At 39.8% G+C, this 14430-nt stretch overlaps 1 protein-coding gene across 4 annotated transcripts in view; it reads left to right on the top strand.

The window, feature by feature from the left end:
- The window catches only part of PLD1 (phospholipase D1), a 225217-nt gene that overhangs the window by 55679 nt on the left and 155108 nt on the right, over window positions 1-14430 (top strand). For 2 of the 4 annotated variants that reach the window (XM_043875454.1, XM_043875452.1), the window contains exon 1: window positions 5338-5489. The exons of 1 other annotated variant lie outside the window; for it this stretch is intronic. Coding sequence is in view for 1 of the 3 variants with exons in the window: in XM_043875456.1 (XP_043731391.1) it covers window positions 5460-5489 (30 nt within the window). In the remaining 2 variants the exon portion in view is untranslated. Of the gene's footprint in view, window positions 1-5315; window positions 5490-14430 lie in introns of those variants that run through there. One more of the 4 variants, XM_043875456.1, reaches the window with a different exon arrangement.

Here is a 14430-nt window from a genome sequence, read left to right as displayed (position 1 = left end):
AGTGGTGTCTTCTTGGACAGCGGCTTCTCTGAGGTTTCAGGCAGGTTGGCGTCACCTGCCTTTTCCTACTTCCTACTGGGTCTTTGTGATGAGCTAGTGAGCTGTAACCTGTGAAAGTACTTTGTTGACACAAATGAAGGGATTCTGTTTTTATTATTTTGAAGTGTTGAGTTGTTGGAGGGAAGAACACAAATCAAAATCCTGGCTTTGAATCCTGGTCATCTCATACTCCGTCTCCCCTTTTCTGAATTCTTTAAGTGTCTTCCTGGGTTACCCGCCCCCCGCCCCCCCCCCCACCCTTTGCATCAGACGTTCTTTGCTTTTTTGAGAGTTTGCAAGGACCCCTTTGGCATTCTAGTGAAGCTAATGAATCCCTTTACAAAATAATGTTTAATGCATTAAATTAAATGCCTACATTTAAGTGAATAAAGTTAGGGGTTCTAGGCATTTCTGCAGTAAACATCTTTGCCATAAAGCAGTTTTACTGCACAACTAATTGGCCGTAAGGCAGATCTGCCGTAAAACAGAAAGTGACTGGTTGACAATTGGTTGCAACTGTGTTATAGCAACTTGATAGAAAATACAGTGATAAGAAAACTTACTGAAGTGTGAAATAAGAGAGTGTAAAGCCAGACTGAATACTGTACTAGAAAATGATAACAGTTTGCTAATCCTTTCATGGGCACAGCCATCTCTCTCTTGTCAGAACCAAAAGTTTACCAATCTATGGCAAATATAAAAACAGAGTCTAGTAATACATGACAGTGTTTGAGAGTATTAAATATCATTTCTTTAGCTCATTTAAATACAACATCTCATCTTGTAATGTCACCTTTACCAGATTTATCATGCAATATTAGCAGTGTCAGACTTTATTTTTTTGGGCTCCAGAATCACTGCAGATGGTGATTGCAGCCATGAAATTAAAAGACGCTTACTCCTTGGAAAGAAAGTTATGACCAACCTAGATAGCATATTAAAAAGCAGAGACATTACTTTGCCAACAAAGGTCCATCTGGTCAAGGCTATAGTTTTTCCAGTGGTCATGTATGGATGTGAGAGTTGGACTGTGAAGAAAGCTGAGCGCTGAAGAATTGATGTTTTTGAACTGTGGTGTTGGAGAAGACTCTTGAGAGTCCCTTGGATTGCAAGGAAATCCAACCAGTCCATCCTAAAGGAGTCCTGGGTGTTCATTGGAAGGACTAATGCTGAAGCTGAAATTCCAATACTTTGGCCACCTCATGTGAAGAGTTGACTCATTGGACAAGACCCTGATGCTGGGAGGGATTGGGTGCAGGAGGAGAAGGGGACGACAGAGGATGAGATGGCTGGATGGCATCACCGATTCGATGGGCATGAGTTTGAGTAAACTCCGGGAGTTGGTGATGGACAGGGAGGCCTGGCGTGCTGCGATTCATGGGGTTGCAAAGAGTCGGACACGACTGAGCGACTGAACTGAACTGAACTGAACTGATTAGAAGTTGGAGGCAAAGGGAGACTCAAACTCCTCCAATATCCCCAAAATAAATGGTTACATGATTCTTGGTAAGTTTTATGAAAATGGTGACATTTTTTGTTATTTGATAGTGGAGAACATGATGTAGACAGAATTTTGGTATTTGGCACAGAATCTGGCTTAGGTGATTTGGTGAAATGAGGACTGTCATGTAATATTTAATGTAGTCCAGATATGCACTGCTTTATATATATGTTTGTCTATGTTATATATATATATGTAGCAGCATCCCTGTCTGTTCATTCTACTTACAGGGAAATCTGAAGAGTCTTACAGCAGATTTTTTTTTTATATCATGAAGATGTATGTCCAACATTAGACCCTGAATCATTAATGATTGACTTTGAAAAAGGAAGTATCATGGCTTTCACAATGTTTCAAGTAGTTTTAAGGTTTTGTTATTAGTTTTTAAAGTTTCATTGTGTCCTTTTTAATGTCCCTATTTTAATTTATTTTCATGATTTTGTCTTTTATGGTAAAGCTGTCCTGAAGTCAATTAGTTGTATGGCAAAAATTCTTGCAGCAAAGATTCTTACAGCGAAAATACCAGACTGCATAGGGTTACAAAAGAAACCAATTAGACTGATATACAGTTATCAGTATACCAAAAAAGTAATGACATAATATCCACCCTTTATTGATAGCCTCCAGAAACCACCTCCTTGTCTTGTCCATCCCACCGCTCCTTCTGCCAGCCTATTCTTCCTTCTGTGTGCCCAATTCTGTTGGTGGCATTAACAACATCCACATGGCTCAGGCCCAGAACCCAGCTTTAGCAAGTAAGTGAGCATTGTTCCTGCCAGGATTACTGCCCCAGTCTCCTTGATAATATCTGTAGAAGTATACACTTGTATATTTTAAAGCACTGATAGGTCAGTTCCTTTACCTGGAATGTCTTCTAAACTTCTGCTCTCCTTGCAGGGTCTAGTTCCTCCTTACTTCTCTTTCCAACACACACATCTGGTCACATTATGGTTTAAAATCTCTTGGTGATGCCTCTTTATCTCCACGATATGACATCAGAGGACTCCTACCTCCCTCGCAGAGTTTTCTGCTGTTGGTCTTCCAGCCTCACCAAGCTGCCTGTGGTCCCTCTGGAGGCCTGCCTCCCACTTCCCCCTTTGCCTGGGCAGGCTGAGTGAGTGCCCTCTGCTTGGGGATCTGTCACCCGCCTTATGGCCTCCAGGTCTCAGTTCTGTGGCTGCTTGGCTGGGAGGCCTTTCCCAGCCAACACTATCACAAGGACTGTCCAACCATCTCCCGCTCCCTATCATTTGACCAGAGTCCGGCAGAGTTTCACAAGTGGTATACTCGGAGGACGACAGCATTATTATTGCACGTGGTTAGCAGCACTGACTTTAGAGCCCGATAACCTGTGTTCTAATCCCAGCTCCACCACTTGCTGTTTGATCTTGGCAAGGTACTTACTCTTTAGAGGCCTCAACTTCTCATCTGTGAAGCTGGCAAAATAATAGATTGGTGTGGTTTAAATGAATTAATCTCTTGAAGCACTTTAGAACCATGCCTGGCTTCTTGTGAGAGCTTAAATATTAGCTATTAGTTGTAGTTTCAGTAGGTTTTGTAATATTCGTTTTAGTTTATGTAGCATGGCCTGGGCTTATTTAGAAGTCACATCCTATTATACTTCTATTTTTGCTGGAGTTTTATTAAAGACTGTCATGTAATTCAAAACCCAGTGTTTAACTGTTCTTCATCTCTGCTGAGGATATCAGAACATCGATTTTAACAGAAATAATTTATATTAGACAAAAGGAAATACTGTTTGAAAGAAAGACAGGAATAATCCTGGGGATACAGCATCTTAACAGAATGATGGAGACACAGTCCCACCAGCAGTTAGCTCGCTGAGTTGGGATGTATCCAGGGTTCTTACATTTCAGAGATTATGCTGGTCTCACAGGAATTTTTCTTGCAGCCCTTTGGGTAAAGGAGAGATCAGTGTTATTTCTCAGAGTATTTTTCTGGGAATGCACATCATTATATATGCTTGCAAGCCAGATCCACAGGTTTTGAATGTAATTATAATACTTTTTCTTTTGCATGAATATTTTCATACCCTCTATAAATATTCTGGTCTGTGGGAAAGAAACTTTTCATGATTCCTACCACACATTGTATGTGACATTAATGTGCTCTTATCACTCGTCCTTTTCTTCCCCTTCTTTTTCCTCCAACCGCAAGTGTTTCCCCTGAGGTTTAACTGCTTCAGCCTTTTCTTGATTTTGCCACCAGAGGGGGCGCTGGCTCCTTTATAACACAGGGGCCAGAATCTTGAGGCTGGTTTTCTCATTGAGGTGGCTGTCTTGCTCCCCCTCATTCTGAACTGACTTCTGGAGAAACTGTTGAGCTCTGACCCTGGGAGTGGATGGGAGAGGGCGGAGGGCGAGTATTAGATCCGAGGGAGTTACAGGACTTTCCATGACTGATCCTGTTGAGCTAATATGCTAATGACATGTTTCACGGGTTTGAATAACTTCGATTTTACTGTAAATACATGTAAATCTATTGGCAACAAAAGAATCAAGTGTTATTAAAGTACGTGGTTAGTATTGCAAAATTTCCTTGGAATATTTGGTCTCATCTTTATGGCTCAGAAGAAACATTGAATTTGGTAATCTTGACCATTATGTTAAACAGGTCTTCTAAAAATAAGGTAGAAATCATGGAAACAAAAATTAAAACTGCTCTTGTGTTGAAAACTTGGGAAAAGTTGTGTATACCATGAGCACTTTATGTTAAAAAGCAGAGCATGGATTTTTAATTCTTTCTTAAGAAACAATATGTTGGAACATTATTTTTTTAAATAAATGTCTTAAGGAAACTATCAATTATGTTTTTTAGAATGAAAAATAAATTTCTTATTCTAAAACCATAGTGAGTCATATTAAGCTCTAATTTAAACTATAAACAATTAAAAAACTACCAAAAAAAACTTTGTTTTATAAAATAACTGTAGATGGTAGAATTGAATTACAAGTAATTTTCAGATTTTTAGATACCATGTCAAATTCAGAAGTTAGATAGTTCTTTGATAAGTTTTCCCCCTGAACTTTAACTTTTAGACTTCAGTGATTAGTGAGGCTTTTTGCTTGTTTAATGTGTTTTAACAGACTTCCCTGGTGGCACTAGTAAAGAATCTGCCTGCCAATGCAGGAAGTACAGCTTCAATCGCTGGGTCAGGAAGATCCTCTGGAATACAAAATCGCAACCCACTCCAGTCTTCTTGCCTGGAGAATCCCATGGACAGAGGAGCCTGGCAGGCTATAATCCATGGGGTTGCAAAAAGGAGTCCAACTTGACTTAGTGACTAAACAACAACAACAATATATTTTAAAAATCTGGGAATAGTGATAGTATGTAACTTTGATTCTCAGAAGCAATAACTTAATATGGTCCCTCTTAGGCAACATGAAATTATAGTGCTGTATGTTCCATCACCACCACCAGCAACAACTTGGACAACTATATAAAACTCATTTCATGGCCCTAGTGGAGGACAGACTGTATTCCTCTTGTTTAAAATGAATGAGTCACTTTAAGACAGCATCTGAAGGGAGAGAAAGGAGTGAGAATGCTCTTTGTTTAAGTTGGTGTGTTACAGTTTTCTTGGGCAGCAAGTACAAAAACGAAGCCCGAAGTCTTAGCTCATTCTGTAAGTGGATTTTATTTCTCAGAGCAGCCCAGTGTCTATTTAACATATGGGAGTGGTTTCAAGTTCATTACTAAAGCTTATAGGCTAAAGTGCTTTGTGGGCTTGGCTATGACTTAAGTTGCCTTTGGGGAGTCAGCCAAAAACGGGGCTTGAAAACGGATTGCTTTCCTGTGTCTGTGAATTCTCCGGGTGGTCAGTTTCTTTTCCCCTCTCAGCTGTCAGCTGCTCTGGAGATTAGTTTCATAGTAAGGATTCTTTCTTTAAAGCAATATGAAGCGACTACTTTCACGGGGGCACCAGGTTAGTAAATAACATTTTGAACTTTCTGCTTCATGTATCAGACTTTCTTTCTGTTCTCACGGGGCAATGACATGACAGTCGGCGTGGCATTTGTGCTGTTGCTGCGTTTTTTTAGAAAATAATGTTCATTGATCCTATGGAGGTCTGAGGGTTATAGTCTTCCTTGTAATATATGCATTGTTGGACAATATTAAATGCAGAAGGAAGCCATGAAGTAATGACTGGTTTTTGTTAGATGTGCAGACTAGAAATCTGCGCTTGTTTGTATGCATTTTCAGTCCCTTTTTCAGAATTCCTTTCATTGTATCTTCTCATTATGTCTTCTAGGAATAACTATGATTTTATACATGGTTTATTTTACTTCTTGGAGCACAAGGCAACACTGTCCTGTGTCCCAGCCAGCATGCAAGCTTGTCTGATGTATGGTTTTCTCTAGGGCCTACTACTTATAGTTAAAGGAACCAGAATATTATTTTAATTTTCTTTTTGAAAAGCCTGGCATTTTTCTAGAATGTCTCAGAAAATACCTGTGTAACAGTTGATGTGGACAGAGTGCACAGGTGGATCAAGCTGAACTGAATCCCTTCCTTAGTCATCACTGTTTTTCTTAAGTGATTCCTCAGGATTGAAGATTACTCTAGGAGTAAATATGACAGTCAAAATGGAGTGTGCCTAGTAAGGCATGAAATTATCGCTATTAGTATTAAAATGAAATTAAGTCAATAAAGTGAAGTATCAAGAGAATATCTTCCTTAATCTCATTAACTTAGACATCTCGAGAACAATTTTCCCTTTGTTCACTTGTCACCAAAGCAATCTGGTATTAGTTTCACAAGAGTAGTTCGATTTGATGATATTTTCAATTTTGTATATGAAGTACTTATGAAGTGTAAGTATTCTTATGAAGTATACTGGCTTTTATCTTACTTTAGGTATGGTTTAGTAGGAGGTAAGCACTAGTATTTGAAAATATGTGAATAGAATTCTATTATTACCATTTTAATCTTCTCTTTCTTTTCCCTGCTGGGAAATACAGTGTTTCAAAAAGGATCTGTTCTCTCATGTTCTCTTCTGTCTAAAAATATAAAACTGAGGGAGTAGGAAGTTTAGCAAATCACCTCAGAGAAAGATCTCACCTCAGAGATCTTTCTAAGTATAATATCTATACTTAGAAAGATCTCTGAGGTGATTTGCTAAACTTTAAAGTTCCCAGTCCTATCTCTGCTGAGGCTGAAGTTATAAAGTTACCTGTGCATGCCATCTCAGGATTGCAAAACGGACTGGACTTTATCTCCCTGAGACACAGTTGTACAGCTGTGTTATTGCCCCTGTGTCTGCAGATATTTTCTTCAACTGTAAATCCAAAAAAAAAAAAACCAGAGATTGCTATGATTTGCTTAATATTAATATATGTTAGTACTGCATAGTGCTATTATTATTAAATACTATTAACTTAAAATTTTAAAGAAGACTTTTGTCAATTTGATTATAGCTGCTCCCTGATTTTAAAGGACAGTGTTAAGACATTCTACTTGTTGATTACTCGTTTATGCTTAATTGGCATGGATAAGTCTTAAAAAGCTCATGTCAGACTCAGTTATGTCTGGTAGGTCTCGATTTCTATATTCCCAAGTGCTTCCCAGCCTTTTCTTCTACAGATGATAACAAAACAAAATACTACTGATTAGAAACAGAAAAAAACCAACGTGACAAAGGATAGAATAAGAGAGGAAACTCCGTAAAAGCCAGATTTTAGGGTTTTCCTGAAGAGTATCCATTACAGTAAGCTTCCTCCAAACATGACGGGAATAAAAGACTGTACAACAGAGTGCTCAAAATCTGTAACTTGGGATCGAAGCAAATCTTATTCTTGATTCCAGGCTTAGCACACTCATTGCAATTCTCGTTCTCATCTTGCCTTACAGCTCTGCCTTTTGGCTAAAATCAAGTAGAGACGGGCATTTTTCCCATTCCATATCAGGTTAAACTCTGAGCCGATTAAATTTTATCCAACATGCTCTCTTGTTAACAGTCAGAAGTACTCCAGATGCCTCATAAATCTCAGATGGTTATGAACATAGTTTATGTTCCAGAAGCATGTGATCCTTATTTCCTTTTAAAACAAAGCTTAGATTCAAAGTTGGAGACAAATCCTAGGGCAGATTAATTCAACACAAATTGGCCCATACCCCAAACATTGGGAACGGTGGATGTCACTAGAAGATAAGGACTCGGAGGAAAGAAATGAATAATCAGGAGGAATGGTGATATTAGGAGTTGGTTTTCTGACTTCTGAACCTTGATAAATGTTCACCTGTCAGCCGGGTCTGTTTATATCCCAGATCAGTCTCATTCCTGCCCATCAGCTGGATCTTCAGTGTGCGTGTTTGGGGAGCTGTCAGCTGTTGATTTACAGTTTCTGGTCTTGTCAGATTCATGTATGGCCACCTTTGCCTTTTTCATACCTAAGTCACTGAATTCTTGTTCCCAACCCTGCTCACTGATGGTGCCCACGTAAATGGGTCTTGTGCTTGCATTATCAGCAACTCAGACAGAAGGCAAGAGATGCTGTGATAGCACCCACCTCAGAAATTCACTATTTTAGTAATGACAGTACATACTAACTTCCCAGAGGGATTGCAAAGGCTGAGGACAGATTCTATTCCCAGGACTGATCTGACCATAGACATCCCCCATTCCCTCTTTCCTTCTAAAGAACCCAAATTAAGTTTGACCTTCTGGCATTTCTGGAGGTGATGATATTAGTAATCATGGCAGGAGTAGTAGAGGGAAGGTAATAGTAATAATAACAGCTAACACTCAAAAAGCATTTTCTAAGGGCCATCCCTTGTGTCAGCCTCTTATTTAATCTTCACAACAACCCTAAGACATCAATTGTCTGTATTATCCCCACTTTACAGTTGATGAAATTGTTCCAGGGAAGTTACATAATTTGTCCCAAGTCATAACAACTAGTCGGCAGTAATATTGTGGTGCCTCAGAGAGGCGATGTGGTGGGGGACGTGGTGGGGAAGAAATGGAGTGAGAAGCTGATATCTTTGGGAAATATAATCCAACCCTGATTATTACTGAGAAGCAACTATGAAATACCATTATCTGTGCTGCGCTTCCTACTCAAAGATGCTTGTGTTGACCCACCATCAACCAGTAAGGCATGTCCTTTGTGTTCTTTTTCCACTGGGCGGGCGTTGAGCTTGTGCTCTGCTTTCTCACATGTTCTGCTGGTGGTGAGTGGAGAGAACCAGTGGCGAAGCAGAATGCAGAGCTTGGTCAGTGGTCAGTAAACGAGACCAATGGCAACCAGTCCCAGTGGAGAATAACCCCACAGTTTTAAAAACTGTCTTCTAAATGCATAAGCTAATTTTGGAACCTTTGAGACTTTTTAAGGCTAAAATAATAAAACCACTAAGGCTCAAACCTGGGCCTTTTGCTTGTTTAGCTTTTATTTGGCCTGAATGAGTGCTGTCCTCTTCATTCCTGACCAGTGTGATTTCCAGCTGACAATCAAAGTTCTGGTTATTTTGTCATTCCTGAAGGTTTTCTTAGTGGAAAGCCAAGAATATGAGACATGTATTTCCTTTAAAAACATAAATGTGCATTTGAAAATGTTGTGCAAATAGCTTACTCTAGATTTGGCCAAAGCTTAAACACGTGACAAATAAGTTTGGAATCTTTAAAAATACCATCCATAGGTTAAGGAGTTAAATTTAAAAAAAGAAATCAAACAATAATTCTAACCATTGGATTGGGAAGTACTTTCTCTTCCTAAAACCAATAGTTGTTGTTTAGTCACTAAGTTGTGTCTGACTCTTTTTTGCAACCCCATGGACTGTACCCTGCCAGGCTCCTCTATCCATGGGATTTCCCAGGCAAGAATACTGGAGTGGTTTGCCATTTCCTTCTCCAGGGGATCTTCCCAACCCAGGGATCGAACCTGCATCTCCTGCAATGGCAGATGGATTCTTTACCACTGAGCCACTTGGGAAGCCAAAAACCAATAGAGGAAATCACAAAAGGATTAGGGCAATAGATTGCAATTTTCCAGATAGGAGTGCAAAAGCTTTAACTACAAAAATATTCATTGAAGTGTTATTTATTATCATGAAAAGTTGGTAACAATTGAAATACACACTAGAAGAAAATTGCATAATGGATCATTAGGCTGCTATTACTACTTAACTTATGAAAAATTATCAGGGGAGGAAATGGTGGTGACAGATATTTAAGTTAAAACACTGGATCTCAAACTATTTGTGTCTCTCATACTTGGCCATGTTTAAAATATATCTCTCTGTATGTGTTATTCTTAGGGAGACAGCAGAAGGGATGGTCACCTCAAGTTAATAGGGATTTAGGGATTATGTTAAAAGTAGGAATTCCTGGTAGTTTTAATTTTCTTATTATATTCTTCTGCATGTTAATATTTATGTTTCCTTTCAGTTCAGTTCAGTCCCTTTATATTTGAAAAATATATAACTTATTCATGGAAAGAGAAAAATGAAGACAAGATATACAAAAATTTAATAGTAACTTGCTGCTAAGTCACTTCGGTCATGTCTGACTCTGTGCGACCCCATAGACGGCAGCCCACCAGGCTACTCCATCCCTGGGATCCTCTAGGCAAGAACACTGGTGTGGGTTGCCATTTCCTTCTCCAATGCATGAAAATGAAAAGTGAAAGTCAAGTCGCTCAGTCGTGTCTGACTCTTTGCTACCCCATGGACTGCAACCTACCAGACTCCTCTGTCTGTGGGATTTTTCAGGCAAGAGTACTGGAGTGGGTTGCCATTGCCTTCTCTGAATAGTAACTTAATATCACCTATAATCTATTTAAGATGGTAGCTCTAAGAATGATTTTAGTTTCCTCAAATAGTTTGTAAATTTAAGGTTTCCTTTAAGAGGAATTTATGTTTTATAATAAAAATTAAAATAGATCAGGAGTTAGACAGGTTAGAGTTGAGGCCAGATAAATTTCTATAAAGGAGAGGATATTTTTATTCCAAGGAGCAATTATTTTGCTACATTATTACAGCTGCATTTATTCTGAGAAGAGCATGGCAACCCACTCCAGTATTCTTGCCTGGAGAATCCCAAGGACAGAGGACCTGGCAGGCTACAATCCATAGAGTCGCAGAGTCGGACACGACTGAAGCTACTTACTATGCACACATTCATTATTTGAGGACACTGCCTTTTGATTTCTTATGTACCAGGTTTAAAATCTTAGTCAGATGTTATAGCTAATAAAATTATAAGATAGATAGTTTATTAAACAAGGGCTGTGGGAAGAAGTGCACTTAAATACTTGAGACATCAGTCCAAGAAAGACACTCATGATTTCCAGTGTGTCCATATGTCTTGATAACAATTCCTTGGTCCAAGGGCTGTTGCTGGTGTTTAGAATGGGACATGGGGCTTCCTAGATGGCTCAGTGGTAAAGAATCCACCTGCAATGCAATAGACACAGGAGACACAGATTCAGTCCCTGGGTCGGGATGATCCCCTGGAGAAGGAAATGGCAGCCCACTCCAGTATTCTTGCTTGGAAAATCCCATGGACAGAGGAGCCTGGCGGGCTATAGTCCATGGTGTTGCAGAAGAGTTGGAAATGACTGAGCACACACACGCAGGCCCCATGGGACAAATCACCCATGGGACACACTGAGACAGCCCTTAGAAGATAAGATTTGACTGGAATGTTGAAGGTGGAAAAGAACCTTGGAGTAGTTGACTTCATTCTTCCTCCTCTTCCTGTTCCAGATGAGGTCCCAGAAGCCCAGAATGATTGAGATCCCCAGGTTCTAGTTAACTTGATTGTAATCTCTTGGGGCTTTCAGAGGTCTTTTGATTCCTCTGTTGCTGCTATTTTTAATATTTCTGTCTTACAAACATTTTAGTAATAAGGAATAAAACTATGATTCCATTTTCCCTGCGTTGGTAAAAATCAAAAGCGAATACCTTTCAGCACTAACCTTATAACATTGGAGAAAGAAGCAGAAGGCTCAGTGTGGCTTCCAAGGAAAACTGACCAGTTTCACAGGTGTGGTCTTTATTCTCATGGTTGTTGTTCGAACATTTTGTTCTCGGGTAAAGGCTTACTTAATGCACATCTGGTTCCCATGTTTATTCTGGAAGACAGCAGCCGCAGGGAGTGACTGAAGATCACTGGACACAGAACCCTGGGAATTATGTTTGAGCAGCTTTATTGAAATTGTGTATTGTGTGATTTGCACATCACAGGGCTAACCCCTTCAAACCATACACTTCTGTTTCCTTCAGTGCATTTACAGAGTTGTATAACCGTGTGTGCTGCGCTTAGCGGCTCAGTCATGTCCGACTGTTTGTGACACCATGGACACCAGGCTCCATGGGGATTCTCCAAGCAAGATTACTGGAGTTGGTTGCCATGCCCTCCTCTAGGGTATCTTCTTGACTCAGGAATTGAACCTGGGTCTCCTGCTTTGCAAGCAGATTCTTTACCAGCTGAACTACCAGGGAAGCCCTGTATAACCATCCCCACAACCTAATTTTAGGACATTTTCAGCACCCCCAAAAGAAACCTTGAACCCACTCTCTCTCCCCTGCTCTCTTGCTCACCCAGCACTACGCAACCACTATTCTGCTTTCTGCCTTTCTAGATTTTTCCATTCTGAACATTTCATTTGAATAGAATCATACAGGTGAGAAAGCTGGAAATTTTAATTTGATGGTCAAAGACCACTTCAGTGAACATGACCTGGTTACTCTATGGCCCCTGTCTTCTCAACAGTGTCCTGAAATGTAAGATCAAAACCAGATGAACTCACCGTTGTCACCTATTTACTAGATTACATGGCTTATTCTTGTTTTCTGGAGTCCTTGTATTTAAGATTTAAATAAAAATATTTAGTATTCAAATTTTTTAAATATATGAGAGTACATATCTATTAACATGTGATCGTTGTAGGCTGTGTTACAAAATTGCTAGGTTAGACCACTGCTTGTTAGTTGGAATCTTGAGTGAAAACTGGACTTCTGTAAGACTCAATTTCCTTATCTATAAAATGAGGATTATAATACTAGTACTTACCTTTCAGAGTTCTTCTGAGTACTAAATGAAATAATTTATATATAAGGCCTCCCAGAGTGCCTGATGCACAATGAGTGTTAAGTGAATGTTACCTATTGTTGTTATGAGTGTCATTTATAATAAACTATAGAAGTTATTTTATTTCATTCTTTCTGATGTCATCTATTCCTACTAAGGATTTGAGTTGGCTTGCAAGAATATTTGCATACCATTAAACACATACACCCACTCTCACAGGAATAAAAACCAGGGATGATAAGGTTAGTAGAAGGACAATATCGAGGAAATAATAACCATAGTAATGAGAGCTAACATTTATAGATAGCAGGTTATGAATGGACATTTCTTTAGTGTTTTTCCCGGTGAGCTGAGGGAATATTGCCAGATCAGAAATGGGCAGAGACATTCAAATAAGAGTCCCAGGCTAGGACCTGGGAGGGAGCTTGATGGTCTCTAGTCTACCTAGAACTTATACCCCAAGCATTAGACATAGCCAGAGAAGACAGCTTGGTCTGGTGTGGATACTCACAGTGTGAAGATGAGTTCTCCATCTCACAATATGGATAGCCCCTGGTTATTAAGTGCTTACCATGAGCTAAGCTATAATTAGAACCCAAAGTGACTCCAAAACTAGATAATTATGAAGTAAACTTGTCTACTCCAGACAACCAGTTTCTTTGTTAATAGTCCTTCTTTAAAGACTGTTCTTGTATATATTAAACTGAAATGTACAATCTCATAGGCACCCTGCTTTCCAATTCTTATAATACTTTCTACATGGAGAAGCAAACACCTAATCAGATTGTCCCCCAGATATCTGAAAACAACTGTCATGGTCCTCGCCCTGCCTCACTCTGCTGCTCAAACACGCAAGGATAATGTTATTGTTCTTTAGGTTAGGTAGTCCAACATACTATCACTGTTCATTTTTCTTGGAATGTGTTTTCTCTTCTACGCTCAGTGAGGGCTTCCCTGGTGGCTCAGTGGTAAAGAATCCACCTTCGTGCAGAAGATCTGGGTTCGATCCCTGGGCCATGAAGATCCCCTGGAGGGAGGGCATGGCAACCCACTCCAGTATTCTTGCCTGAAGAATCCCACGGACAGAGGAGCACGGCAGACTATGGTCCATAAGGTCGCAAAGAGTTGGACACGACAGAAACGACTGAACATGCACACACGCTTGGTCAGTGAACTCCTAGCCAGCCTTCAAGACTCCTTGCCAGTGTGTCTTTCCGGCAGTAACCTTCCCCGTACCCCAGGTTGAGCAATTCCTCCTCTGAGCAAATACTGCACTTCTCACACTCTGAGAATTAGCTCTTAAAAGCCTGTCTCCTCCCCTGGACTGTGAGCTTCTGATGAGAGCTGTTAACCTTTGTGCTTCTAAACTCCATTCTACCACCTGACTTGTGGTAGTTGCTCAACACTGTGGAAGAGAGAATTTTGATCTTATGTTATGTGGATTCCTAACTGTACCTGGTTTTACAGAGCTTTCAATGATAAGAAATGTTTCTGACAAAAGAAGTTTAGGTAAACCTTGACTAACAGAGGACTGAGCCATAGCCTATGGCTTCTCTTGGACCCAAGCATCATCTGGGGAGTAAGACTGAGGCCCTTCAGTAGGTTGGTTACTGAGCTGTTCATCTTCACTGGGTAGAAGTATCCATGAATCACCTGATGTAAACAAGGCACTTGTTGCAAAAGGTTAACACCCACCACCTTTGATCAGAGAGATTTAGATAAAATGATTGCAACATTGACAATGTAGTTGAATCACAAAGTTCACAGTAAGCTTAAACCAGTGTTCATAAATGTTGGTAAGTTACACATCTAAGTCCAAAGTTACACATCTGTT

This window comes from Cervus elaphus, chromosome 19, assembly GCF_910594005.1.
Source record: "Cervus elaphus chromosome 19, mCerEla1.1, whole genome shotgun sequence".
In the NCBI taxonomy this organism is placed as follows: Eukaryota; Metazoa; Chordata; class Mammalia; order Artiodactyla; family Cervidae; genus Cervus; species Cervus elaphus.
The sequence above is the reverse complement of the archived record's forward strand: the minus strand, read 5'-3'. Positions and strand labels throughout refer to the sequence as shown.